The 26,819-nt window shown below is 48.9% G+C and overlaps 9 protein-coding genes across 14 annotated transcripts; 6 read left to right on the top strand and 3 right to left on the bottom strand.

Annotated features, from left to right (window-relative positions):
• The first annotated feature begins 654 nt into the window (after window positions 1-654).
• Window positions 655-1,549, top strand: LOC111071549 (serine protease 1). The gene has a single exon (XM_022362960.2). The coding sequence runs from the start codon at window positions 681-683 to the stop codon at window positions 1,494-1,496; it is 816 nt and encodes a 271-aa protein (XP_022218652.2). The 5' UTR covers window positions 655-680; the 3' UTR covers window positions 1,497-1,549.
• Window positions 1,549-2,403, bottom strand: LOC111071544 (serine protease 1-like). The gene has a single exon (XM_022362956.2). It carries the CDS (start codon window positions 2,378-2,380, stop codon window positions 1,592-1,594), a length of 789 nt encoding a protein of 262 aa, XP_022218648.2. The 5' UTR covers window positions 2,381-2,403; the 3' UTR covers window positions 1,549-1,591.
• A 634-nt stretch (window positions 2,404-3,037) lies between these two features.
• LOC111071543 (protein tantalus) lies at window positions 3,038-4,532 on the top strand. 2 transcript variants are annotated; one of them, XM_022362955.2, is made up of 3 exons: window positions 3,038-3,075; window positions 3,159-3,187; window positions 3,242-4,532. In XM_022362955.2, exon 3 carries the CDS (start codon window positions 3,285-3,287, stop codon window positions 4,086-4,088), a length of 804 nt encoding a protein of 267 aa, XP_022218647.2. In that variant the 5' UTR covers window positions 3,038-3,075; window positions 3,159-3,187; window positions 3,242-3,284; the 3' UTR covers window positions 4,089-4,532. The 2 variants fall into 2 exon arrangements, with proteins under 2 accessions (XP_022218647.2, XP_022218646.2); XM_022362954.2 differs by having other exon boundaries at window positions 3,044-3,187.
• A 1,611-nt stretch (window positions 4,533-6,143) lies between these two features.
• On the top strand, window positions 6,144-8,046 carry LOC111071540 (transmembrane protease serine 12). The gene is made up of 3 exons (XM_022362949.2): window positions 6,144-7,087; window positions 7,149-7,324; window positions 7,388-8,046. The coding sequence occupies exons 1-3, from the start codon at window positions 6,489-6,491 to the stop codon at window positions 8,044-8,046; spliced, it is 1,434 nt and encodes a 477-aa protein (XP_022218641.2). The 5' UTR covers window positions 6,144-6,488.
• A 548-nt stretch (window positions 8,047-8,594) lies between these two features.
• On the bottom strand, window positions 8,595-9,668 carry LOC111071586 (brachyurin). The gene is made up of 3 exons (XM_022363009.2): window positions 9,187-9,668; window positions 9,023-9,121; window positions 8,595-8,956 (listed from the first exon to the last, which is right to left on the bottom strand). Exons 1-3 carry the CDS (start codon window positions 9,644-9,646, stop codon window positions 8,643-8,645), a joined length of 873 nt encoding a protein of 290 aa, XP_022218701.1. The 5' UTR covers window positions 9,647-9,668; the 3' UTR covers window positions 8,595-8,642.
• Window positions 9,669-12,488: 2,820 nt separating this feature from the next.
• LOC111071580 (organic cation transporter protein) lies at window positions 12,489-16,841 on the top strand. The gene is made up of 3 exons (XM_022362998.2): window positions 12,489-13,087; window positions 14,999-15,441; window positions 15,512-16,841. Exons 1-3 carry the CDS (start codon window positions 12,693-12,695, stop codon window positions 16,657-16,659), a joined length of 1,986 nt encoding a protein of 661 aa, XP_022218690.2. The 5' UTR covers window positions 12,489-12,692; the 3' UTR covers window positions 16,660-16,841.
• Window positions 16,842-17,166: 325 nt separating this feature from the next.
• Window positions 17,167-20,386, bottom strand: LOC111071583 (T-cell activation inhibitor, mitochondrial). 2 transcript variants are annotated; one of them, XM_022363004.2, is made up of 4 exons: window positions 20,137-20,386; window positions 19,641-20,077; window positions 18,636-19,579; window positions 17,167-18,540 (listed from the first exon to the last, which is right to left on the bottom strand). In XM_022363004.2, the coding sequence occupies exons 1-4, from the start codon at window positions 20,231-20,233 to the stop codon at window positions 18,531-18,533; spliced, it is 1,488 nt and encodes a 495-aa protein (XP_022218696.2). In that variant the 5' UTR covers window positions 20,234-20,386; the 3' UTR covers window positions 17,167-18,530. The 2 variants fall into 2 exon arrangements, with proteins under 2 accessions (XP_022218696.2, XP_022218697.2); XM_022363005.2 differs by lacking the exon at window positions 17,167-18,540 and having other exon boundaries at window positions 18,580-19,579; window positions 20,137-20,385.
• A 28-nt stretch (window positions 20,387-20,414) lies between these two features.
• Window positions 20,415-20,999, top strand: LOC111071589 (U6 snRNA-associated Sm-like protein LSm5). Its single transcript, XM_022363012.2, has 3 exons — window positions 20,415-20,569; window positions 20,652-20,848; window positions 20,906-20,999. The coding sequence occupies exons 1-3, from the start codon at window positions 20,521-20,523 to the stop codon at window positions 20,933-20,935; spliced, it is 276 nt and encodes a 91-aa protein (XP_022218704.1). The 5' UTR covers window positions 20,415-20,520; the 3' UTR covers window positions 20,936-20,999.
• An 11-nt stretch (window positions 21,000-21,010) lies between these two features.
• On the top strand, window positions 21,011-26,760 carry LOC111071579. 4 transcript variants are annotated; one of them, XM_041594971.1, is made up of 5 exons: window positions 21,011-21,542; window positions 21,606-21,653; window positions 21,733-22,143; window positions 23,571-23,933; window positions 23,993-26,760. In XM_041594971.1, the coding sequence occupies exons 3-5, from the start codon at window positions 21,838-21,840 to the stop codon at window positions 25,982-25,984; spliced, it is 2,661 nt and encodes an 886-aa protein (XP_041450905.1). In that variant the 5' UTR covers window positions 21,011-21,542; window positions 21,606-21,653; window positions 21,733-21,837; the 3' UTR covers window positions 25,985-26,760. The 4 variants fall into 4 exon arrangements, with proteins under 4 accessions (XP_041450905.1, XP_041450733.1, XP_041450524.1 ...); XM_041594799.1 differs by having other exon boundaries at window positions 21,606-22,143; XM_041594590.1 differs by having other exon boundaries at window positions 21,011-21,653.
• The last annotated feature ends 59 nt before the right edge of the window (window positions 26,761-26,819 follow it).

Genomic DNA, 26,819 nt, shown 5'->3' with positions numbered 1-26,819 from the left:
GACTAAAATGGACAGTATTTGACTTGGTTATGAGTGTTTCCAATGCCATTTCCATTCGAGGGGTGTGCAATGGTAGGAAACATAAAAGATTCCCCTATTTATGGAGCTCATAGCTCAGATATAATCCATCCGATGCCTAAATGTTGATTTTGGCATCTATAAAAAATCATTTTTAAATGGGCGAAGCAACTTTAAACATGCATAAATCTGGCCATGCCATACTATACATACAGCTGGCATAGCCACATTTTGGATTTACAAAAACTAATTGGCTATAATTATGAAGGAAATATTACTAGCCAATTTGTGCAACTTTTCCACCCTGTAAATATTGAGTATTTATTCTATAAATCGGCAATGCAAAATAAAACATCCAATAAAAAGAAAACCCCACAAATATTTATGTATGTATACCGATTCGAATGGTTCAAGTTTTGTTCTGGCCTTTGGGAGATATGAGTTGATGACTCAATACGATAGTATGGGGGTGTGTGTCTGGTGCATTGAAAGAACCACACTGATATATGATCGAGCAGAGTTATCAGCTTGTGGCGAGAGGATTGTAAATTCTACTATCAACTTGAGGCGAATGTTTTTAAACAAAAGCAATGACATGGTCCGATTCGGAAGCCGCCTATATAAGCCCCTCAACACCACCATTGTGTTGATATTCGTTTAAAATGAAAGCGCTGGCGGTTCTAGTGATTGCGGGAATTGCCTTGGCGGCAGCCCTGGAGAGGCCCGTGCCAGTGAAGGACATGCCCGTCGGCAGGAGTGTGAACGGACGCATTACCATGGGCTATCCGGCAACCGAGGGCAAGGTTCCGTATATTGTGAGCCTGATTTTTAGCAATGGAAACGGCGGTTCTTGGTTCTGCGGCGGCTCCATTATTGGCCACACGTGGGTCCTCACTGCCGCCCACTGCACGCAAGGTGCCAGCTCCGTGACCGTTGCCTATGGATCCGTGTGGCGCCATCAGCCGCAGCTCACGCATGTGGTGCAACAGGGAGACATTGTGCAGCACGAGGCATACAGCACGGCGACCCTCAACAATGACATCTCCCTCATCCGCACACCGCACGTGGACTTCTGGTCGCTGGTCGACAAGGTGGAGCTGCCCCGCTACGAGGATCGCCACAACAACTACTACGGCTGGTGGGCACTGCTCTCCGGCTGGGGCAAGACCTCCGACGATGCTGGCGTCTCTGAGTACTTGAACTGCGTCGACATTCTGATAGCCGACAATTCCGTGTGCCAATCCTACTACGGCTCCACCTTCATCACGGCCAACCATGTGTGCATTGCCACGCCCGAGAATAAGGGCTCCTGCAGCGGCGACTCTGGCGGTCCCCTGGTCCTGCACTACGACAACCGTCAGGTGGGCATCGTATCCTTTGGCTCCTCCGCTGGCTGCCTGTCCAACAGCCCCAAGGGCATGACTCGCGTCACTGGCTACTTGGATTGGATCCGCGACCACACGGGCATTTCCTACTAATCATCAAAGATTCATTTTTTGGGCATTCAACAAATAAAAGAAAAATAAATTATAATATTCACAAAATCAATTTAATTCTTGAAAGAAATTTTCTCTTAATAAGAGATTCCAGTGTGGTCACGAATCCAGTCCAGGTAGCTGGTGACACGCACCATGCCCTTGGGACCATTGGACAAGCAGCCGGCGGAGGAGCCAAAGGACACGATGCCCACCTGGCGATTGCCGTCGTGGATGACCAGAGGACCGCCAGAGTCGCCGCTGCAGGTGCCCTTGTTCTCGGGCGTGGGAATGCAGATCAGATCGCCCGAGAAGCTGCCGTAGTAGTTCTCGCACACAGAGTTCGCACCGATCTGGACATCCACGCAGTTCAAGTACTCAGAGACGCCAACATCATCGGAGGTCTTGCCCCAGCCAGAGACCAGAGCCCACCAGCCCTGATAGTTGTTGTAGCGATCATCGTAGCGGGGCAGCTCCACCTTGTTGACCAGCGACCAGAAGTCCACGTGCGGTGTGCGGATCAGAGAGATGTCACCGGATCCATGCTCGATGAAGTCGTTGCGTCCCACCCAATGGGTGTACTGGGCCTGGAGACGCCACAGGGCGCCGTAGTAGATGGTCACCGACTCCATGCCATCGGTGCAGTGCTTGGCGGTCATGACCCAGGTGTTTCCAATGATGGAGCCACCGCACCAGGTGCCGCCGCCATTCTTGCTGAAGCCCAGACCCACAATATAAGGGACCTTGCCCTCTTGGGCCGGATAGCCCATGGTGATGCGCCCCTCAATGGAGTCCTTGCCCACGGGCACGTCCTTCCAGAACACCGACTTCTCGAAAGCCGACGCGGAGGCAATCACTCCCAATAGCAGAATCCCCAACAACTTCATTCCGATTGAAAAACTTATTTGGAGGCCACCGAATGAGCGCTGGGGGTTATATACCCCCGAGTACCGCGCGTAATTTTTGCCGGAAATCAATATAAATGTTGAGACCATTTAATTTACAATATACAGATAAGCAACGCCACCATTTTATAATTCGCAAGTGACAGTTTTATCTATATGCCATATGAAATCTTGGCGACATCTTCAGACAATCAATTTTTAGCTGCCGATAAGATTTAATCGTATCAGCGAGAATAAAATATAATATACTTAATAAAAAGAAAATGTATAAAGCCTCAAAATAAAAAATTTCCTAAGAGATATTTCGAAATTACCAAAGGGCGCGACATTCAAATTTAACGGCCTTCCCAAAGCAAGCGCCCTCTGTTCTATTTTTCGGGTACCATTAGTACAAATACAACGGTCACACTACGTTCGATATCGATAGACATTTTATCGTTTTAAACACTCCGAAATAAACATTTTTGAGCAGAAAAAAAAATATTAACAACAAAACTCACAACCGACTCCAAAATTATTGCCACAAATAATTATTTTGCAACCACTTGGCATTGATTGTGGTGCCCAACGTTTTGCTAGGTCGGATTGCCGCCGGTGGTGGTGGCACTCGTCTTGTGACCAGAAAAGACCCCCCCAAGAGACAGAGACGCCCACAAAAGAGTTCAAGTTAAAGAAAGGTAAAGGCAATGCGTGGTTCAGCGGCCATCAGACAGTCGTAATGGATAACATTGTGCATAACTTTGCAAACATCACATTTCAGCCGAAAGAATTCGGATTGTCGGAGAACCGGTGAGTTTTGTGCCCTGTAACACATTCAGACTAATGTGCATTCACCATTCGCAGCTCCGGCAGCAGCAGTAGCAGCTTCTCGTGGAGCCTGAAGCCCATGGCTACGGCCATGTCTGATGTGGAGGAGATGCAGGATGGGTCCAAGGAATCGGAGCCCAGCGAGAGCAGCGATCAATCCGATGAGGTGGACTCGCAGCTGAGTCGCGGTGAGGACGATGACAGCGACTGGCATAGCGGCAGCAGCCGCAAGGGCAATAGCTATATGACGGGAGGCCGTGCCGGCGTGGCTCGCCGCCGCATGCCGGCACGCGTCTCCAAGGACCACTTCAACCGCGTCTGCAGTGCCATCATGAAGCCCATCAAGAAGAATCGTCGCAAAGAGCTGACCACCAATTCGCAGACGCTCAAAACCATCGAGAAGATCTACACCAACAAGCGCATGAAGAAGTTTACGCCCACAAGTCTCGAGACAATCTTCGAGGAGCCCAGCGACGAGAATGCCGCCGATGTCGAGGACGACAGTGAGGAGTGTTCGATCAGCAGCCAAGTGCGAATTGTGAAATTTGGCAACCGAAAGCTGCGACGCGCCATTTCCTTCAGTGACGGACTGAACAAGAACAAAATCCTTCTGAAGAAGCGCCGCCAGAAGGTGAAGAAGACCTTTGGCAAGCGCTTTGCCCTGAAGAAGATCTCAATGACCGAATTTCACGATCGTCTCAACAAAAGTTTCGACAGTGCAATGCTCGAGGGCGATGAAGGCGATGCCGGAGCTGGAGCTGGAGGAGGAAACGCCGAAGCCAAGACTGCCATGACCATGGACGATATACAGCTGCCTGCACTGAGCAGCCAGTATCACATGCAGCAGCTGCCGCAGCAGCAGCAGCCGGCGGCGTTCGAGTAGAGAGAGACTGAAGCATCATTATTACACTCGTATAGATTGTGTCACCGTTTTACACTTACACCCATTGCATAAATTACGATACTGATTAGATATTACGAATAGTGTCCAAATGAAGTGACCGCAGGCAGCTCCCATTGAATGCTGCTGCTGCTGGGCCTGCAATCTTGCCTGCGGTCACCTGTACTGATACCAATTATTGAAGCTAGGATTACCGATCAATCGTTCACATTATGTAATTTCACGACCCTAGCTATACAGATCATCGCGGTAGGAAGTGGAAGTGGCATCGAGCGTTTCACTACTCAGCCCATTAAAGTTATCCTATCCTATCCTAGCCCCCACCCTACGAGCATGTAAATAGCAAGTAATCTAAATTTATCATCCAGCCATAGAATACGATTCTGTGCGTAGTCCGTAAGTCCAGAATAAATGTTGTAAAGAAAAGTAAAACAATATTTTGTAGCTCCACCAATGAAATGCGAAACGGAAGCCCTGAGCGACGACGCACGCACGCACAAGTAGAGGCCGCCACAAGAAGAGGCGTCATAAAATGCGAAAACTGTTCGGGGGAATAGTGCGAAATGAAATAACGGCAGAGGCATTAGCAAGTGCAATCGAATGCAGCAACAAAAACGCGCCCATTATTAATGAGTGCAACATGCAACGGGCTGCCTGTCCCGCCGCGGCGGCGTGGTAATAACAATTCGCGATTATGCTTATGCATTGGTTGGGTATTGACGCACCAAACAGCACGAAATCGAACTGCACAACAAGCGCTGCAGGTGGCGTTATGAGGCAGGTGATGGTGAAAGGGGGGCGGGGCGGGTGTACAGCATGTATTTGCATAATCATTGTGCTGTTGTTGCTGGCGGTGCTGCCGCCGCGGATTATGTTTTTTTAGCCTCATTACCGACGAATTCGATTCGAACATATCACCGAGACGATTTTGTTTATTTGGTTGGCTAGGCGCAGAGCAGACCCAGACCACAGCAGTACCAGTAATTTCCTAAATAGGCAGACAACAGAAATACTTTCAACACCAAATTAAATTTATTTCTGGCAGCCGCAGGCGGTGCACGAATTAATTTAATTAAAAATACATATTTTTAATACAGCACTTCCATTTCCTGCTAAGAATTCTGCGCATGCCACATGCAACTCCATCAGTGGAAAACTGTTAATTTGTTTACGAGCCACACAAAACAAATGGCAGAGGCATGCGACAAAAGCGCAAAGCCGGCAATAACCTTGAAATTAGGAAGCTGCACAGTGGGTTGTGTGAGAATATCAACTGTAATCCTACGCCCACGCAGGGTAAACAACAACTAAACAAGCACGAGTGCCCACTGTGAAATGAGAGACACCAATCAAAATGCAAAATTATAACTGTATCGTGTAATCTTTTTGTTTAACTTACCCCGCTAGACGCTCTCTCCCGTCTCTCTCACTCGCGCGTTTCTCTCAATGAAAGCAGATTCCCTCTCTCTGAAGATTAGGAGAGCAGAGCACTGTACAGTACGCGTGATGTAATAGCACCAAAGCCAAGCGGACAGATAGCTCGAGTTACAGCTTCAACACACACAATTTAAATGGTAAAACAACTAGGCAGACATATAAAACACAACACAACACCACACACACACATACGCGGGTATTTTCGCCACTATGTCAAGAGGAAAACAATCCGAACCACCGATCAAAAGGGCGGACAAACTTTGAATGAAAGAGGAAGAAGGAGATGGAGAGAGAAAGAATGCAATGCCCTGTGTGTGACTCTGTCAAACGGTAAAAAGCGCAAGCGTGACCACATCATACATAGCTGCAAAGGAAAGTGGAATGGAGGGATACATACGTAGGATGAGAGTAAGCGAGAGTGAGATGAGAGCATATGCAGATTGACATGCAGCAGTCAAATTAAATGAAATTGATGCAACTGTGCAATACAATTGCAAGCACAAAATGCACGCTGCAGCGGAGGGTAGTGGCAGCGGCGGCGTTGACGGGGCCAAATTAATGCAGCAAAATAGATGAAATAATTAAAGTGGTTCGAAGAAATTGCTGGCGAAAGAGTTTATAAAAATGCTGGCAAGCGGCGCGCGTCGCACCAGTACCTTACGAGACGCTCGACGGTGTTCATGTCAGTGGCAAGTGGCAAGGTGGCAAGCAATAAAGCAGTAGCAGCGGCAGCGTCAGCAACCGAGATTACGAACGCGTTGTCCAGCGTAACGGCTTTTCGAAACGGGAAAACAGCGCAGTGACCGAGCGAGCGAGCGACCGACAGACCGGACGTGGATCGAGGGGCACGCGGGGGCCAATGCATTAAAGGAGGAAGCAGTGCAAAAGTGCCACTAAATTAATCGCAATTAACAGTTAAATGCGTTCGCGAACAAAGCAACGCAAATGTTTACACAATCAGCAGGTGCCTCCTCCTCCATTGTTGCCACACTAACGAATCACATTCGGAGGCGATCCCCAAATCGGACCCACGCCAGGTCGCAGTCGGAAACGAAGCTGCTCACCTGGATTGCCCTGCTCTATGCCGCCACCTCCTCCATCGGCGGCGTGGCAGCGGCACTCGATTGGCAACAGGTTAAGCCAATGTATTTAGTGTCCATGTATCCGGGACCGTTCGGCATGGCCATGTCGCAGTCTCCCTCCTCCTCCTCCTCTTCCATCTCCTCGTCCATGGAGCAAGATGCGGAAATGAGTGCCAGCAATCTGGAGAGCCGCATCAATGGAGGAGGAAATGGGAACAGCGACGAGGATGTTGATGTAAGAGAGCCTTTGGTCTTGAATCTGGAGACCACACCACTGCTGGAGAAGATGCTGCCCGAGGGAGCCATGGCCATGGATCGCATATTCGGCGGCGACGTGGGCAATCCCCACTGCTTCCCCTACCAGGTGGGCATGTTGCTGCAGCGTCCCAAGGGTCTATATTGGTGCGGGGGTTCTCTGATCTCCGAGCAGCATGTACTGACGGCGGCGCATTGTGTGGACATGTAGGAGCGGTTTGATATCTGCCACAGAACCCATCCTCCTAACCGATTATTTCCCCTGCAGGGCCAAACGCGCGCTGGTGTTTCTGGGCGCCAACGAGATCAAGAACGCCAAGGAGAAGGGTCAGGTGCGACTGATGGTGCCCAGCAGTAATTTTCACATATATCCCACCTGGAATCCCAAGCGCCTGAAGGATGACATAGCCCTGATTCGACTGCCCCACGCTGTCAGCTTTAATGGTAAAATTGAGAGTTGATTTTTGAGTTGTTCTGTATAGAGGAAGTAACTCTCTTTACTTCCAGATCGAATCCATCCCATACAGCTGCCCAAGCGGCACTACGAGTACCGCAACTTCAAGAACAAGCTGGCGATCGCCTCTGGCTGGGGACGCTATGCCACTGGCGTCCATGCCATAAGCAATGTCCTGCGATATGTGCAGCTGCAGATCATCGATGGTCGGACGTGCAAGACGAACTTTCCGCTCTCCTATCGCGGCACCAATATCTGCACCAGCGGCAGAAATTCCCGCTCCACCTGCAATGGAGATTCCGGTGGTCCACTCGTGCTGCAGCGACGACAATCCAAGAAGCGAGTGCTGGTGGGAATCACGTCCTTTGGCAGCATCTACGGCTGCGATCGTGGCTATCCGGCGGCCTTCACCAAGGTGGCCTCGTACCTGGACTGGATCAGCGACGAGACGGGCGTCAACTCCCATCAGGACACCACGGAGGCGATTTTCTTCGATCAGTATATGCGGGACTATGGCAAGCCCCGCCAGAGTCGAAGGCTAGAACAGCACCATCAGGAAGATCAGGAGGAGGATGATCAGCCCGATGAGCTGGACGTGAATACCAGCTCCGACGAGGACCTCTCCGAGGATATCAGCACGCGCACGCATAAGCGCCAGCGTCCTCGTCCTCGTCCCAGACCCAAGTCCGAATACGAGTTTTACTTCTTGTAATCCAAAATAAACTTTTATTTTAAGACAATTCCGCGTTGCCATTGTTGCCATATTTAACAACGCCAGAGTTGGCCTCGAATTAGTACAGGAAGTAGGAGTCCCACTTAGTAGGGGAACTGGTTGCGGCTGGCTAGAGTGCCACCGGTTGCGTTTCTTGGGAACATCAGTATAAATATTCAGACTCCTGCAGATGGCCCATCCAAGGCTTGGGTGCCTAGAACGACGATCATGGCACAATCGATGCGCAAGCGAATTTAATTTTGATTATTTACGGTGCTGCCCACAGGCCAATAATAAACCAATGTGATTTGCTATAGATTAAATCCAACTCTGATAATGGCGATGCTATCAATCATCGATAAGGTTTCTTTGATAAGAAACCAGCGCAGAATGGGTTATATCATAGGCCAGATCTATCTGTTCGTGGTAAGCTTATCAAATAGCCCATGACTAAGGAGATTATTGCATTTGAACTTGGATCTTGCCCCCAAAGATCTGCCAGCTAAACTCACACCAAGTTCCCCATAAATAATGATCATTGGAAGGCATTTCTTTTACTATACGAGTAACATTTATTTGGGAAGACAATTCCGCCTCTAGTTGCCATAGTTGGCAACGCCAGAGTTGGTCTCGATCCAGTCCAGGTAGGAGGTGATGCGGGTGAACACACCGGGCCATCCCACCTCGCAGCCAAGAGCAATGCCAAAGGATGTGGCACCGATCAGAGTGTTGCTGCCATCGGCCAAGATCAAGGGGCCGCCAGAATCGCCGCTGCAGATGGAGGTTCCTCCAGTGGTCTTGATGCAGATGTTGGTGCCACCGATCAGACCAAAGTACCAGGGAGAGCAGCCGCTGTTGGACATGATTGGCACCTCAATGTACTGCAGAATGTCGGTAACAGCAGTGGCAGCTAATCAGAAGAAATTGGAATTAAATAAGAGGGCAGATCAGAGAGCTCTACGAGGGGAGTACTCACAATCGCTGGTCAGACCCCAGCCAGAAGCAATGGCCGTCTCGCCACTGTAGGTATTGTAGCTATCGGCCTTTGCCGGCAGTTTGGCGGGCTGAATGTGCTCTGAAAAAGAAGAAGAATTAGCTTCAGAAGGATTTCTGCGAAAAAAAAGGAGTTCCAAGGCGCACCATTGAGCTCAATCGGCACTGGCAGCTTGATCAGGGAAATGTCGTTGGTGATGGTTTCGGCGCTCCAGTTCTCGTGCACGATCACATTCTTTGTCTCCACAAAGATGATCTGCTGACCGACCTCCTTGGCGTTGGTGCGATCATGGGCGCCCAGATAGACATCCACACCGGTGGTCAGGCTGTCCGTGCAGTGAGCTGCGGTCACAATCCAACGATTGCTGATCAAGGTGCCGCCGCACCAGGCAGCGCCTCCCTGGACGTACAGGAGGAGTCCCACTTGGTGGGGGAACTGGTTGCGCGTCGCGAGAGTGCCGCCAGTGATGCGTCCCTTGGGAATACTGTGACGACGAATCATCGGGGCATCGGTCTCGATGTTCAGATTCTTCACGGACTGCCAATCCACGGCTTGGGCGCCGAGAACGGCGATCAGGAGCACAACCGAAGCGCAAGCGAATTTCATTTTTGATTTCAACTAAAGTTTTTACCAGGAATCCGATGGCTTTTATACTGGATTCCCGTACCATGTGTAGATCATATATCATCGACTATCTGTGCCTGGAATAAACCAGGTTAATTTATTAAGGACTGATAGTGGCGATGCTACCGATCTTCGATAAGCAAAGGAACGATTTCACGATAAGGAAACGAACGAGCGAAACCTGAAGCGTGAATTGATTTGGCCCAGAATTAATTATATAGCCTTATCATGGCCAGATTCTGCAGTTCGTAGTAAGCTTATCGATCTGAGCCATGGACGAGCCCACGACAAAGAAAAATATTGTAAGAAATGGGTAAAAAAAAACACCTAAAATCTCCAATAAAAAAAATCTTATACCAATTGAAGATGGAGAACACTTTGCTTGACGGAATACTACTTTGTAGATGTTATAATTAATATACAAAACAAAAAGCTGTTCGTTCACTCATTTCCAGTTGTATTCCATTAGTATTGGATTTGAAAATCTTATCGCTGTGATAGCTACAGCCGCAGACATCGATTAGCAAGGGTGTGCGATTTAATTGTATAATTTATTGAGCGCAAAACAATAATTCTCTTGGGTAATACTTAGATTTGACGATGATATGAAAGAGCTAGGCAGTCCGATGTCGATGTCGATGAGCTTCCTGCCGACTCATTCGCTTGTGGCGTCATCATCATTCGTTCATACATGCATTCCATTTATTCGCACCTCTATGCCAAGTCCAGCGAATGCATCCAAGCCTAAACGTTTTACTTCCCCTCAATTTAATTAAGAGGCTAAGTATTTCGCAAAACACTTCCAAACTCATTAAAACTTATGGAATTACTTATGGAATCCAATAAAAATTTATATAAAATACGTACACAGAAATAAAATGAGAAAAGAGGGGCGGCAAAAGCAGAAAACTAAGCAGAAACATGAATCAAAACGGAAATGGATTTGATACAATTATAATTTTTCTGTTTGAGTTCAATTGAAGGTCGTCTAAAAGTTAAAAGACGAAACCTTGCCACAGAGCGGAGCGTAAAGAGAAGAGTCTCCAGAGAACACTCCACATACTCGTATTCATCCGTAGAAGGACAAGTTTATCCATTTAATTAGCTGCAGCTTTCTAAATGTGAAACAATCCAAATGGCACCTGCCAGACGCTTAAACATGCACACATTAAAAATTAAATTAGCCATATGACACTATCTCTGTCTATAAATCTGTTGGGGAGCCGTTCTATTAACTCCCCAACAACTGGCAATAGATACAGACAAACACTAGCAGTCAAAAGTCCTTGGAATAGCTCCAAAACAAATCTAATTAAAACATTAAATGCGTAGCAAAAAAATAAAATAAACGTAGATAAATAAATTCAAATAAAATAAGAAGAGAGGAAGGCTAACTTTTGTGGGATCGAAGCTGGAAATACACTGGAATTTGCTTGGAGGTGGTATATAGTTATTATATGGTATATATGGAAAAATATAGATACAAAATTTGAGAAAGAATTCAACTGGCTTAGGCATAAAATTTTCCATTACTAGATGATTCTAATTAGTTCTTTAAGTTTAAAACTAATTATATTCCAATTAGCAAATATTGGAAATACAATGGAATTTTTTGGAGCTGATATGTATGTACATACATACCTACTATATTGAAACATATAGGTACAAAACCCACTGGCTTAGGCAGAAAATTTTCCATTACTAAGTAGATGATCCTAATTATAGCTTAAACTTACGATTAATTCTGTTTCAATTTACATATCTATGCCATATCTTTAGCACCTCCAATTGAGTTATCTTTGAACTTCAATCAATGCAAGTGCAAACTTCTAATCAATTTTATGCAACGCTCACACTTGGCAAGAGTATAAATAAAAAAAAATAAGCGAAATGTAATTTATAAAACAAGATTAAACTGGTTTAAAGCGGCACAGCGGTCAAGAGAACAATATTTTGTTGTAATGTGGCATGAAAATTATTTGATATATCATATCAGGGTGCGTCTTCATAATTAATATTTTACAAATGGATGCCTCAGAGCCGCCTTTCCATGTAACAAATGTATCTTTATAATTGAACACAAAACACACACAAAAATATGTGTATAACCAAGATAAAAAGATGCACAGGCGCATAAACCCATCAAAATATTAATTTTGTACAAATTAACAGTTAAACGAAACAATAAATAATACGAGTATCCCAAGCAAACCTGTTCGGGGGTCATATAGATCGCTTAATGTCTTTGATGAGCGTTTTGGGAATTTATGAATGGACTGACACTTATGCACACACTCGTGCACGAATTGAACAAATATATTTGGCTAATTTCCTCAATAATGGAATGGTTTGGGCATGAATCACAATCATTATGCCGCCTTTTGGCTTGTTGGTATTAATAAAGCGACCCAGCTGCTGTGCTCGAAGATGTGCAACCACCTCGCATCGCAGCACAGGCTTTTGCTCTCTTGATGGGCGCAGAGTGGAGTCATGCTCGGGCAGGGCTTAAAAATAAGCTAACAAATGCCATCCATAAGATCGGTGATCATATCGCTTTTTGGGGCTCGCCAATGACCACTCTCGCGAAGTCGCCAGTGTCCCGTCCCTTACCCGATGCAATGCCGATTTTTGATTCTGATTCCGATTTGAACCGGTTTGCCAGCTGTGTGAACCAAACGAAACAGCTGCTCGATTGAAACTTTCGCCTGTCTGCCTGCCTGGCTGCCCGGCGGTTTCTTGTTCTGAGCAGCAGCAGCAGCAGCAGCAAGTGCAGCCCAGACCGGAGCGGAGCAGAGCGGAGCTTATATAAAAACGACATTTGGCGCGCGTGCTCACTCAGTTGCAGAACAGAAACGAATTCGCGCGCGTGCGCCGTCAGCTTCGGTTTCGATTTGAATTTTGGATTATTATTTCGCATTTGTCGGTCTGCACACAGCCCAAAGTGAAGTTCTTCTGAGAATCGCCTCGCACATAAAGCAAGGTTGCAGAAACATACATAGTATACACGTGTATTAAGCTAACCAAGAACATGGAAGGTCAGGCCAAGCAAGCGTACTTCGTCAATGAAGCATTCAGTCATGAAGAACACCCGCATGGCGGAGGTGGGGACAATCTGCATCGACGGAAAAGCGGCGGCACCACCAAGGAACTGCAATTGGATTTGGGTCAGAACAAGAAGGGTCAGGAATTGACTGGCCACAATGGCAGTGACAATGGCAGCAGCAGCCTGCCCAACATTGACTTCGATGACATACTGCCGCTGATTGGGGAATTTGGCAGATACCAGAAGATCCTCTTCATCTGCATGATACCGTTCTCGTTCTTCGTGGCCTTTGTGTACTTCTCGCAGATATTTCTCACGCTGATACCCGAACAGCATTGGTGCCATGTCCCGGAGCTGGATGGCCTGGATGTGGAGGCCAGGTGAGTCAAGTTTTGAGAGAGCGACAGTGTTGGGTTTTCCCTCATCGCCAAGCCAAGGCAACACATTTTGGCCAATTTCGTAGACATGTTCCATGGCTAACGGTTACGGCTTCACGTAATCTGCCATAAATATTCAAATGGAAAAGTTGATTACAGAGCTGGTGGACACGAAGGCAAGTGCTAAACCATAATGAAGATATCGTGTTTACGAGTATTCAAATGATCGTCAATTTAATGAATATTACTCATACGCTGCATTTCGAAAGCCATAATTAAAGACAGTTCTATGGGTGGGTTGGTTTCCCTTCAGTTATATTCAAGAAATGTAAAACATTCCTTTGTTCCCCCCAATCTCCTTTCTAGCTTGCATTCTATTCCGTCTGGCAAACTCGTTTTTAATCCCCAGCCGGAAACAAATCTCATTCATTGTGCGTAAATGGCAATCGTAGCTATGCGGTTTGGTTCCGTTTCACTTTCACAAATAAAAACAAAAAGCAGCAATTGATCGATTACTACTCAGACTCGTACTCATACTCATGCGAGTAAAACTAACAAGCGATCGATCCCTCAATCACATCACCTTGATATCGAAAGGCTAAGGCTAATACCGGTTTGGGGTAGCCGCCCAAACCAAAATTGTATAATACCACGAACCAAACCCATTTGACCAAGACCAAAATCCGCACAATTCTAATAGTCAAATTATAGAGTAAAAAAAAAAACGTACAAAGTATTTGCAAAACTCTTAAAACAAATTGAAAAACACAAAGCGAATGAAACGTAAACGAGTAAGCGAGTTCAAGTGTTCTGACCAACAGTCATTAATGCGTCCAAGTTGGCTTAGAACGGCTGCCTGACCTTGGGCCATGATTGAGTTTTCCAGTCAATGCGACGGCTTAATAAGGCAAAGAACCTTACGATAAAACGTTCGATCATCTGTATAATTGCTGGGGTGGTCAGCCAATAGATAGTTAGTAGCCAGTCCGTCCCACTCCTACCCAGTGGCAAGGAGTGAGGGTTTGGTTTTCCCCCCAAACCCCAAAACAGAGAGTTGAGTAAGAGACTTACTAGTCAGCCAGTGGGCCGTCTAATTAGCTGCTAGCGCAGCTCGAATGTTGCGACAACGCAGCAGTCGTGCCGCACACTTAGTGGCAGTACCAGTACGAGTACGAGTACAAATACAAGTAGCAACATAGTCCAGCACACAGACAGCCCGCTCGAAGACTAATGTTGTGTGGCGGAGTCTCAACGATGATGTGAGTCGAGCTTATGATGGAGTGGAGTGGAGTGGAGGTGTGCTGCAAGCTAACGAATGTTGAACACGCTTTAAATTATGGCAGCAAAAACCACAAAGCACTTCATAAGTTTAGTGGATAATTAATTGAAAATACAGTGGAATATCTGTGGCAGATATCTGCGAGAGTTCTTAGAATTCTGCACACTCTCCATATCCATCTTCCCAAGTGATATATTCATTTATTAGCCACAGCTTCATAGCAAATTCCCTGCCATCTCCTATCCATCCATAACCCTCTCCATCCACATTCAATCGGCTGAATTAATGGACTTCTTAGCTCTGGGAAATCCACACAAAAATAGAGCATTCTCAAGTTTCAAGTGTATCCAAAAACGTTTCGAGTTGTAACCGCATTTTCAAGTAGCCCCTCAAGATCAAGATAATTAAGTTGTCAAATACAGATACTCGTACATACATGATCCATCTATGTGTCTGCGTGTACTGCTGTGCTGTACGCAATGCAGAAGTAAGTGTTGGCCATGGCTTAGAGCTACTGAGAACTGAATACCCAGCCAGACGGAGACAATCCGACGCCTGACCCTGGCGATGTGTTAATTGCAGCAACTACCCCAAACTGAGCCCCCCTTTGCGTTTCGTTCCATTCTCATCCATAGACTGGCGCTTTCTATACCCATGATGAATGGGGAATACAACAATTGTTACATGTACGACGTGAACTATACCGAAATTATGGCCCAGGGCAAGGTGATGGCGGATCCCAAGTGGCCGAAGGTGAAGTGTCGCAATGGCTGGTCCTACAACTACACGGAGATACCTTACTCGACGGTGGCCACCGAACAGAATTGGGTGTGCGACGATGCCGCCCTGCCCACCTATGCCCAATCCATTTTCTTTCTTGGCGCCATCGTGGGTGGCCTTCTGTTTGGATGGGTGGCAGATCGCTACGGGCGCATTCCGGCACTGATTGGCACCAATCTTATAGGACTTGTGGCTGGCGTGGGCACTGCCTTTGCCAACAGCTTTTGGGAATTTGCCGCCATGCGTTTCTTTGTGGGATTCGCCTTTGACAATTGCTTCACCATGATGTACATACTGGGTGAGTGATCCTCTAGAGTGGAATCCAAAGTGGAACTACGACTAATTTAAGGCACTTATTCCTCTTCCAGTTCTGGAGTACGTGGGTCCCAAGTATCGCACGTTTGTGGCCAACATGTCCATTGCCATATTCTTTACGGGCGCCGCTTGCCTGCTGCCGTGGATTGCCTACTTTGTGGCCAACTGGAAGCTGCTGTCGATCATCACCTCCGCCCCGCTGCTGCTGGTTGTCTTCACGCCCCTGATTGTGCCGGAGTCGGCACGCTGGCTGGTCGCCCAGGGCAAGGTGGACAAGGCCATTTCGATACTCAAGCAGCTGGAGCGACGCAATGGCCGCCAGGTGCCCGCCCAGACGTATCAGCAATTTGCCGACAGCTGCCGCCGCATGCGGGAGCAGGAGGCCCAGAATGGCAGCTACTCCGTTCTCGATCTGTTCAAGTCCCCCCGCCTGCGTCGCACCACGCTGCTGCTCATCGTCATCTGGATGGCCATATCGCTGGTGTTCGACGGGCATGTGAGGAACGTCGGCTCCCTGGGGCTGGACATCTTCTTCACCTTTACGGTGGCAAGTTTCACGGAGCTGCCGGCTGATACTCTCCTCACCGTGACCCTGGATCGCTTTGGACGCCGCTGGTTGGCCTGTGGCTCGATGGTCGCCAGCGGTGTATTCAGTCTGTTGGCTACCGTGGTGCCCGTTGGCGTCTACTCCGCCGCCTTGGCCATTATGGGACGTTTCTTTGTCAATATCAGCTACAACATTGGACTGCAGTGGGCGGCCGAGGTGCTGCCGACAGTGGTGCGTGCCCAGGCGGTGGCTTTCATCCACATCATGGGCTATGTGGCCAGCATCATTGCACCATTCATTGTGTACTTGGCCAATATTTCCACAGCTCTGCCGCTCATAATTTTGGGTCTGCTGGGCATCGTTGGCGGTTTATTGTCGCTGCTGCTGCCGGAGACGCTCAATCACGATTTGCCACAAACCCTCAGCGATGGGGAGGAGTTTGGCAGGGGGCAGAGCATTTGGGATTTCCCCTGCCTGGCCAAACAGGTGGACGAGGACGAGGAGTCGCGAAGGAACACGGATGTGGAAGTTCGTTCGCAGGCCTTTGTGAGGGGCACACAAACCGGAGCCTCCCTCACTGCCTCTACGGGCGGAGAGCTGCGCTCCAGCATATTGCGCAGATCGGTGAAATCGCGCAACTCGACGAAGCTCTAGGGGATCAGATCACAGTCCATCCCATAGCTCATAGGTAGTCAAAACTCAAACAACTGTAGCCTTGCCTTGCATTTTTAGCATCAGCTAGCCTCTAAGCGTCTTTGAAGACTTTTGTGATACTAGAAATAAGAAATTTCATGCCGCCCCCTGAACAAAAACATCAAATAAATAACGAAATAATATCTCAAGAAAATCATTTCAAATACATCGCCAATTGGCGTTACCACTAGCGGAGAACACTAGCGCTGCTGTGTCGTGTAGCAAATGTAGAATTTACCTGCATTCTACATGCACCCACAAAAAATTCCACTGTTTGTTTTTGAAATTGGTTCACTATGCCGGGTCGTTTTATGACGAGACTGGAGATTTTCGGGGTACAAAAGGCAATTAAACATTGTATACCGTTGCTGATATTATCGGCACACGGGTCAACAGCGAAATCCCCGAACAAACACCGGATGAAATGAACTACAAATACAAATAGATGCCGAACGATCTCCGACTTACCTATAAAACTCTTGGCCCGGGAGATAACTCCGAACAGTTGGAGACACCATGGCAGTCTGCGTTTTGTTGCTACTGGTCCTGGCACTGGGCGCCGTACTGCATATGGGCAGCAGCTTCTCGAGCAACAGCACCAGCAAACTTCTGGCAGTCCTGAATGCATCCGCTCCTGCACAAGAAGTGCTCTTTCACATCGATGTGTGGACTGGCGAAGCAGACGTGGCAGGAGCATTGAGAGGTCCCGCTGCCAGCAATCTAGAGTCGGTGATCCGCTCGGAGGTGAGCGGCGACTGGAAGCGTGGTCAGGTGGTGCTTCAATTGGCGAATCAGGCCCGAACGCCGGAGCTGAAGCGAGCCATCTACACTGGACTATGGAAGGAACTGCAGCAGACCAAACAGATCTACGATCCGCTCAAGATCTTGGACTTTTACGACCAACTGGCCCTCAATTCGGATGTTCCGCCAGAGCTGCTGGAGCTGGTCCATCGGGCCTTCATCTCACGCAGTGCCCAGCTGATGGAAGCTCCTTTCCACACGGACAGTCGCACGGCTACCTTCCCGCTGGTCGATTCGCTGCTGCATCGGTTGACCTTTAGCGCCTTGGACTATCTGCGCGACATCCTGGAAGCTCTCTACGACGCGGTGCTGGCCTTGGAGACGCCATTGAGCGTAGTGGAGCGTCTGGGCAACTTCACGGGTAGCCTGACGCAGTTGGCTCTGGCCAATCTCCAGCTGCTGCAGCGTGAAGAGCTCGCACGCGACGATTCTGAGACCTTGGACCTGGCCATGCAGGACAATCTGCGACGACTGCTGGAGCAGCCCAACTTCGAGCAGGAAGTGGAGTCGTCACTGCGAGAGCAGATCTATGCGCAACTTCCATCGGATGAGCAGCTGCTGTACACCGCGCGCAAGGTGTGCATCCGCAACGTGACCGACAGCAATGCCTACATCTACGAGTGCCCGCAGACGTATCTGATCTGCAGCAATGCGCGGGATCCGAAGAAGGCGGCGTACTACGTCCAGCGTGGCCACAGCCTCAACGACACGCGACCGCAGTTTGCCTTCTACAGTGCCTTCTGGCGCAATCGGTACATCCTGATGGAGCCCTCCCCGCTGACAGCCAGCAACGCGACCAATGCCATATCCAAGAACGTGTACAGCCGCAGCAACATCAGCTGGTGGCGTGTGGTCTATCGGAATAGTGGCGTGTCCTTCTACGATGCAGCAACCGAGAATTCCGTGCTCTGCGGCGGTGATCCCATACACTTCGATGGCTTGGAGCGGCATGTCTACACACGCAGGGCATCTGAATTTGCAGCACATCGAGCAGAGTGCACCTGGAGCGTCGAGGATTGCAGCGATGCCGCCTAGCTGCAGCTGTAGAGAGAGAGAGAGAGAGAAATCACACCCTCAATAATTATTTCTATGTTTATTTGTCAATAAAAAGGCACATGAAAATGAAAGCGGTCTACCTCTGCATAAAGTCCCAGGGTATGCACACAACTCCATCGGTTAGCACGGAGTAGTAGTTCGTTATATGCAGCTTGACCTGTGCCAAATGCGGCAGCTGCATCTGGGACAAATCCCTCAGGGCCACTATCATCTTGTCGGGCGTGACAGCATCGTCCTTGGTGAGCGATTGCAGCCGCAGCTGCTCCATGCACTCGTCCATGAGCTCCTGCTCGATGTGTTTGTCCTCGGCGTACTTGCTCATCAGCTCACGCGAAGATTGCATATTCTGGCTGATGAAGTCCACCAGTATGAGGCCCGGACAGGTGGCCGGGGTGATGAATTGACCCGTTGGACTGACCATCAGTGGACCCGCCTCTGATTCCACGACAATGGTGAACTCTTGCAGCGTCTCTGGCCAGTTCTTGGGGTACTTTTGCTTCCCCAGATAGTCGCCCAGCGACGTTGTCACTTTCATGAGGTAGTTGGCATAGCCACGGGCCTGCTGCTTTGGCATGAACTTGCGCCGTCCTATCTGAATGCCGCGCAGCACCTGCGAGAGGGTCTGCTCGTAGATGGGCACCACCTTGAGGTAGGTGTCGTGATGCGGAATGTTCTTGATGAAGTCAATCCAATTGTTCAGCACATCCCCGGTGAACAGCATGACATGTCCCTCCAGGCTAATGCCCGTGAAGGGTGCAAAGACCACAATGCGATCCCGCAGCGGCGCCATCTCCGCCAAGTGTGTGTTAGCCAGACGCTCCAGGGTCTTCAGGCAGCCGCGATAGTGCTCGATGTTCCAGCCGCATTCGTAGCGCGCATCGCGCAGCTTCAGCTTCTCCACCAGCACCTTTTGCAGCTTATTAATCTCGGCCTGCAGATCGGCCGTTTCCTTGGCCCGCTGTTTGGCCTTGTCGGCGTTCTCCTCCAGCCAGGTGGTCAGTACAGGACGCATGCTTGCCCGCTCCTGTTGGTAAAATGCGGGGATCAAAATTAATCGAGTAGAGAGGAGGAAAATCTACACTCACATTCCTCAATTGAGATTCGAAGTCCGAGAACTCTTTGTCGTAGTGGTAGTCCTGGCCCGGCTTATAGGCCATGCTTGTCGTGTCTGAGCTCTTTGATGGTTCCGGCTGCGCCTTGATGGTCCGCACATAGTCCGTTGAGAGATTGCACGACTCCAGCAGGCTCTGGATGAATGTCTTGGCATCCCTGGTGCTCTGCCAGTCCGTGCGGATCTGAATCAGCCTGAAGGAGTCCCGCTTTTTGGCGTCTGCACTGGCACGCACATAGAACTTGAGCACTTGGGCATCCGCACTGCGATGCGGCCGGCGCTCGTACAAAGATTCAAGGTGCTCGCTCAGCAATTTCAGTGAGTTCTCGTTAGTGTTTCGCTGCTCGGGATGCTGCGCAAAGAAGTCCGGATGTACCGCAAAGTAGAATGGTCGCAGTGCCGTTGTCAAGTCTGCATTACACAGAAAATATTAAAAATCATCTCTGTAAACGAATTGTAATGAAAATAACCTTGATTCAACGAACGCCGCAGCGACATCCATTGCCATTGCCTTGAACTTGACGCCAGAATCTTCAGTTTGGCAGCTTGTCCCAGCGACACGGACATTATGTAAGCGGGGAGCAGCAGGGAACCTGCCCGTAGTCCCAGCACACCAGCATATAGTGGGGTGCTATCTATTTACTCAATTTTGAGTTTTGATTTATTTTATTTATCTTTATGTTAAATCATACGTTCAGTGTGGCCAGCCAATGCAACGATTAAGATATCGATGTATCATCTGACAAATAGTTTTCTATCGATGATAGTATACGAGACCGCCGATAGACCTTTCCATTTTGCCATTTTGCAGTAAAATTAATAATTTAGCAAATTCGTAACTTACTCAAAGCAAAATGACTGCTGTGCCGCCTCCTGCAAATATTGCTACACTGATGCCACTGGGTAAGTGATTATTATACGCACCCTTACCTGTCTGGCGGCTACAGCGTCCTCGCCGGCTTGCCTGGCCCGTGTTTTTCTACAGAGTTGGTGGACAAATGCATTGGCTCCCGCATCCACATTATCATGAAGAACGACAAGGAAATGGTTGGCACGCTCTTGGGCTTTGATGACTTTGTCAACATGCTGCTGGACGATGTGACGGAGTACGAAAACACTCCGGACGGTCGCCGGATCACAAAATTGGATCAGATTCTGTTGAATGGCAACAACATAACAATGGTGCGTAGTACTGGTGCCGCGTATGAGTATAATTATTTAAAGTGATTTCCATTGCAGTTGGTCCCTGGAGGCGAGCTGGCGGAGTAACAAATATTCCATTTATAAACATAAATTATACATTTTGTAAAATAACAAAAAAAAAAACACAAGACTTTTCCTTACAGAGGTATGTTAACAGCTGGCCAGTTGGAGCAAGTTAGGCGCATGTTAACAGCGGAATGTTAAGTGGCGCTGGAATTTGAATTAGGAAAAATCGGTGAATAATGGAAATTGTTAATTATTCAACTTTCTACAACTTTATGGATTATATACATACATATTCGTAATCTATAAAAATGTACTATTTGCAATTTAAGAATCATAACTTAACAGCTATCAATGCGTGTGCATTGCTGGCGCATGCGCTTTACCAATTTGAGCATTACTTCTGCCGATGTAGCAGTCAACATGTGCCATAAATATTAACGTCTTTTCTATGGCTGGAAAGCTTGTTTGTGGGTGCAATGCGCCGCTCTCCCGCTTCCGCTCTTGACGCAGTCGGCGCCGAATAAACCGTTCAGAACGGCACCAAACTTCAACGGAAGTAGAACAAACCAAGCGGAAACAGAACCACACGGTACACGGCACGGCACAGCACCGCTTCGCTCCGCACGAATATGGAAAAGTTTTTCATCAACAAATATCAATGATAAAGGTAGTTTTTGTTCGGGGCAAAGTTATGTGAATAGAAATGACAAATTATAATTGTAATTGCCAGCGACCGCAACTCGAGTGGGCCTAGACACTCTCTGGGGTCAGTGAAAAAGTGAGTTTTTCTCGTCGTCGGCGTTGCTGTTTCTGTTTCGGTTTCGGTTTCGGTATCTGTATCCATTGTCGTCTCGCAGCAGATTTGCTGTGTGGGCTGACTGGCTGCCTGGCAAAACATTTAAATAGCTCCTCCAAATGGACTCTCAATAATTATGACTGCGTGAAGAAATCAATAGCCAACAATGGCCAGCAAGCCCATGAGCAGCAGCTGCCAGAGCATTGCAACGGCGGCCAGCAGTGCCGCCAATACAGCAGCCGCCGTCTCCATCTCCGCCTCGAATGCCACCTCTGTGGGCTCCCTCATAGCCGCCGCCTGCCAGCAACAGCAGCAGCACCTCCACCACGAGAACCAGCAGTCGTCGCAGCAGCATCATCATCATCAGTCACATCAGCCATCATCGCACTATGTCAATGGCACTGGCAGCCTGGGTCGCCTCAAGTTCCACAAGAGTCTCGATGCTAGCGATGAGGAGATCGAGTATGCGCAGGTATGTCCAAGTGGCAGACAGCAGACAGTCGTACAAGTACTTCTAATCCAATTGAAATGTCCGTAGTGTAGTGTGTCCGTCCTGTCCTCCTATTGAGTCATAATGCGACAAGGTCCTGCAGCGTTGCCTCAATTGAAATTGTCTTGCGTGTGCGGGTGGTGCGGGTGTGTGTGCCAGGGTATGGATACTGGTCTGGCTCCAAGTGGGTGGTTGGGTTTTGCTTTTCTTTGGTGGTGGGTTTCTTGCTCCTGCTTATTGCATTGCTTGTGGAGGGGTTGGGGGCGCTTGTCGCCCTCTCAGCTGTTTAACTTCTGCTTCGCTCTCATCGTTATGCATAGTTTACGCTTCAGCAACCGCGCGGCGGCGTCCTCGATCAAGTGTTAATAATTCAATGCCCCCGGAAATTGTCATATATACTAAACATACGAGCACACAACGAACCAAACCCAGCATCGATGAAGCAGCGCCCCGGGCCTTGACTTTGGCCAAGGCAATTAGGGAGAACAAAAATTAACCAGTTGGGTTACCATGTTGCAGAAATCACTTAAGGGGCATACAGATGGTTCTGGAAGTCATTCAGAGTCATGGCAAATCTTTTGCGAGTATTTTGGGGAAGTTTCCCATAGTCATTCCCTTGTGGGATCACTTTAAGTTAGCTTTACTTTGCAGTCGGCTAACCCAGATTTACTCCCCCGTTTAGCCATAGCCATCGGGGATTGCTGTAAAGCTCTGAATTTATTTCTTCAATTAAATCATTTAATTTTTTTTAATGGCAATTTCTGTATAATGAATGGGACTTCTGATAACAGTATCCACTTTTAATAAATGTTTTTTTTATTTATTTATATATCCATGTAATTCCCATACAATCTCCCGGGAAAATGCCCGGCAGGAGTTCTGTGGCGTGGGGACGAAACTAAGCCTTTTCAGTCCGGTTATTACGGTTCACACAATGTACCGTTAATGAAAGAGCAGCGCGCTCTATCTATCTACGTATTTGTATCTGTATCTGTAGCTGTGCGTCTGTGTTTGTGTGAAATTTGTTTGGTTTTCTTTTCCCTTTCTCCGGGGCGCAGGGGGGGCGCAGTGAAAGTGTTGCCTGCTGCTGGGGGGCCTTCATCGTGTATTCATGGAAATGCTTTCAATAAAAGCAGGAAGAAGAGCACCAAGGAGCAGCAGAAGGAGGAGTGAATGGTGGGTTTAGATACGATACGGGTGGGGGCGGACATACCTTTGAGCAAACAGAACATTTTTATGGTCTGGCCGCACCTGGCGGCCATTCGGTGTGCCACATTGCACAGCCCAGACCATACCATACCACCCACACCAGACCGGAGTGTAAATAACCGGAAGTGCTGCGGAATAGTTGAGCGCACAAGGGAAAACTTTCACCCACTAATCAACACTTAATCCCACGCCCCGTCCAGCTATCGCAGTCCACCCACATCCTGGGCCGCTACAAGTCGGAACGGTTTCTGGCCTCCAAGCCGGACGAGGATCGGCGCCGTCGCACCATCATTGTGGAGAAGAAGAACGACACATACGGCTTCACCCTGCAGAGCTATGGTATCCACTACAAGCGGGACGAGGAGCTGGAGATGATCACCTACGTGGACTATGTGGAGTACGGGGGTCCCGCCTACAGATCCGGCATGCGCGAGGGCGATGTGATACTCTCGATCAATGGCAGGGATATGGAGAAGGCCGATCACAAGACCATCGTGGAGTTCATCAAGCAGTGCGACACGAGAATGCGAATGGTGGTGCTCTTCGAGGACTGTGTGCGGAAGGTGAGTAGCGGTTCCCACATCCCACATGGATTATTCCTCACTCATTGGTGTTCTTTTAGGTGGATCTGCACATGCGCTACATCCAGCTGCAGAGCATGCTGCAGCACAAGATGAACGAACTGGAGCGGGTGCATCTCAGGGAGCGAGAGCTGCTCGAGGGCAAGTGGAAGACGCACAGTCTGCCCGCGCGGAAGAAGGCCAATGCCAATACATCGCCCAGCGATGGCGAAGGAGTCTCCCCCACTGAAGCAGCGGCTGAAACGGGTTTCTATCGTCCCGCCCTGTCCACCGAGGATGTGGGGAATATAGCTGCCCGGCAGCAGGCGGCGGGTGGGGGAGCGATCATCCCGCCACCGGCTCAGTTTATGCTCACGTATCACTATCTGGATCCCACATATCGCTATGTGCTCCGGCCCACGCACGGCAGCTCCGAGGACTACATCGATGGCCTGGGCCTGCAGCGGAGCAGCAGCGACCATCAGCCGACGGCCCAGCGCTTCATGCTGCACCGCACCGAGTCCGTGGACACCAATACGATCAGTCAGCCCACCACCACCGCTCCGACTCAGTACCACAGCACCACCAGTGGTGGGGCCACGGTGAAGCCACCGGCTCCGCCGCCACGAACCTGTGAAAAACACAAGCCACCAGCCAAGCCGCCCAAGGCGGAGAAGGAGAAGTCCGCCTCGGGCAAGCACTACCATGTGGGGCATTCGTGCAATCCCTGCCTTGGGCACTTCCGCTGGAAATCGACGGAGAAGACGCCCCTGCCGGCCGGGGACAATGTCAGCCTCGATGCCTACGACCTGGCCAGTCCCTGCTGCGACACGCAGTGTGTGCCCAGCCGACGCCGCCATCGCCAGCACAAGGAGCACACCCACAAGCACAAGCACCGCGAGAGGGAGCGCGAGAGAGTGGAGAGCAAGGAGCAGCGGACTAGACCCAAATCCCAGTCGCATGCTTCGCCCAGTGCCAATGGAGGTGGACAGGGACACCACCACCATCATCATCATCACCATCACAGTCGTGAGCAGCAGCAGCAACAGCAACAGCAGCAGTTGCAACAACAGCAGCAACAGCAGCAGCAGCAGCCGGTGCCGCATCATCATCACTACCACCATCCGGCGCAGGGACAGACTACTCCGACGCCCTGCCATGCCAATTCTCAGTCGGGGAGCACACGTTCCCGCTACTTTGATCTGGCCTCTGGCCTGGCCAGCCACTGTAGCCTCCACTCCTGCACTTCCAGCGATTTCGCGCCTGCGGACTCTGCCTCCTACACCACCTCCATCAGCACGGATACTCTGTTCTGGGATCCCAAGAGCGAGACGGGACAGTCGCGACAGCATTCCACCAAGTCCAGACAATCCTACGAGCAGCCGCACCAACACCAACAGCAGCCGCAACAGCAGCCACAGCCCCAACAGCAACATTCACATCAGCAGTCCCACCAGGTGCCGCCACACCATCATCATCATCATCCGGGCTATCATCAGCGGTACCATGTGACGGCCACACAGGTGCAGCCCTCGCAGATTTACCCCAACACCATAGCCTACGTGCAGAAGCCCAAGTCCTGGGACAATCTGGCTACCAAGGCAGCGGGTGGCTATGGCTTCGGCTATGGATATCTGGACACGGTGGCCGTGAAGCCGCCGGTGAAGCTGCAAATCGCACAGCAACGTCACTCGATGCCGCGTCGCAATCCCTACGGACGCTTCTCCACCTACGGGGATGTGGAGAACTATGCCCCACCGCCCACGGAGTTTGTGGGCGAGCTGACGACCACCACAACAACGACGATTACGGCCAAGTCCACGGAGGAGCTGCTGGCCGCCTGCGATTGTCTGTCGCCGCAGCAACAGGCTGCCCTCAAGGCGGCCCAATATCAACTGAGCCAAAACCAAAAGTTGACCCACCAGAACTCTTGTCAAATGGGTTACTACTCGCATCTGCCACGGCCCACGACAGATGTGGGCACCTCCACCAGTCAACAGGTGCACAATGGGGCTGGGGATGTGTCCACGGTGTCGGAGGCAACGCGTTTGTAAGTCACATCTATCAATACTCTGGGTGATCTATCCAAAGAACCGTCTAAATAATGCACAGAATGCACTAGGAGCGTGTCTCCAACTCGCGACTCTCCACTCAAACACTGTACATCGAAATCATTAGAAATGGTAACCAAGCCAAATTTTAACACACACAGAATCAATACTATAGCCAAACTACGAGTTTTTTTGTATGCATACAGTGAGTTTCATAACTATAGCATGGTCTGGATCCCACATGACAATACCGATGAAGAGTAGGAAATCGTAGGAGCAGTAGAAACATCAAAGTAAGCCCTGTCCAGCTGTCCTATAGTTGTGAAACAGACTGTAAATGTGGCATACAACTAGGACGGAACGCATTTGACGTTTTGGATTTATTTAAAGACTGAAGCTATGCGCATATTCCAAATGAGAGATAAATCTGGCGTCTTCTAATGATAGTTAGATGATCATATATATATATTATATATATATATCCGTAATTGCCATATAATATGGTTACCTATCATGCATCTATAGCTATTGTTTTACATACATACATATATACATATTTACTGTACGAGTATACTGTATCCGAAATGAACAATGTAATTTATTTCATTGTGATAGTGAATGGGCAAGGCACGGGCACTAAAAATCGCAACAATTTTAGTCGAAATTTTATCAAAAAGAAATTGAAAACCAAAATTCAAAACGCTTTTATGTAATGCAAATACAAAATGTAATTGTTAATAATGTACTTCAATGTAATGCAAAATAAAAATCAAACAAATGTGTTCATGTAGTGTAAAAGGAAATGCGAAAAGGGATGTTATTGCCACGGGATTGTATT

The sequence above is a fragment of the Drosophila obscura genome, unplaced genomic scaffold (assembly GCF_018151105.1).
Source record: "Drosophila obscura isolate BZ-5 IFL unplaced genomic scaffold, ASM1815110v1 contig_1, whole genome shotgun sequence".
In the NCBI taxonomy this organism is placed as follows: domain Eukaryota; kingdom Metazoa; phylum Arthropoda; class Insecta; order Diptera; family Drosophilidae; genus Drosophila; species Drosophila obscura.
This window is presented reverse-complemented; position numbering and strand designations above follow the sequence as displayed.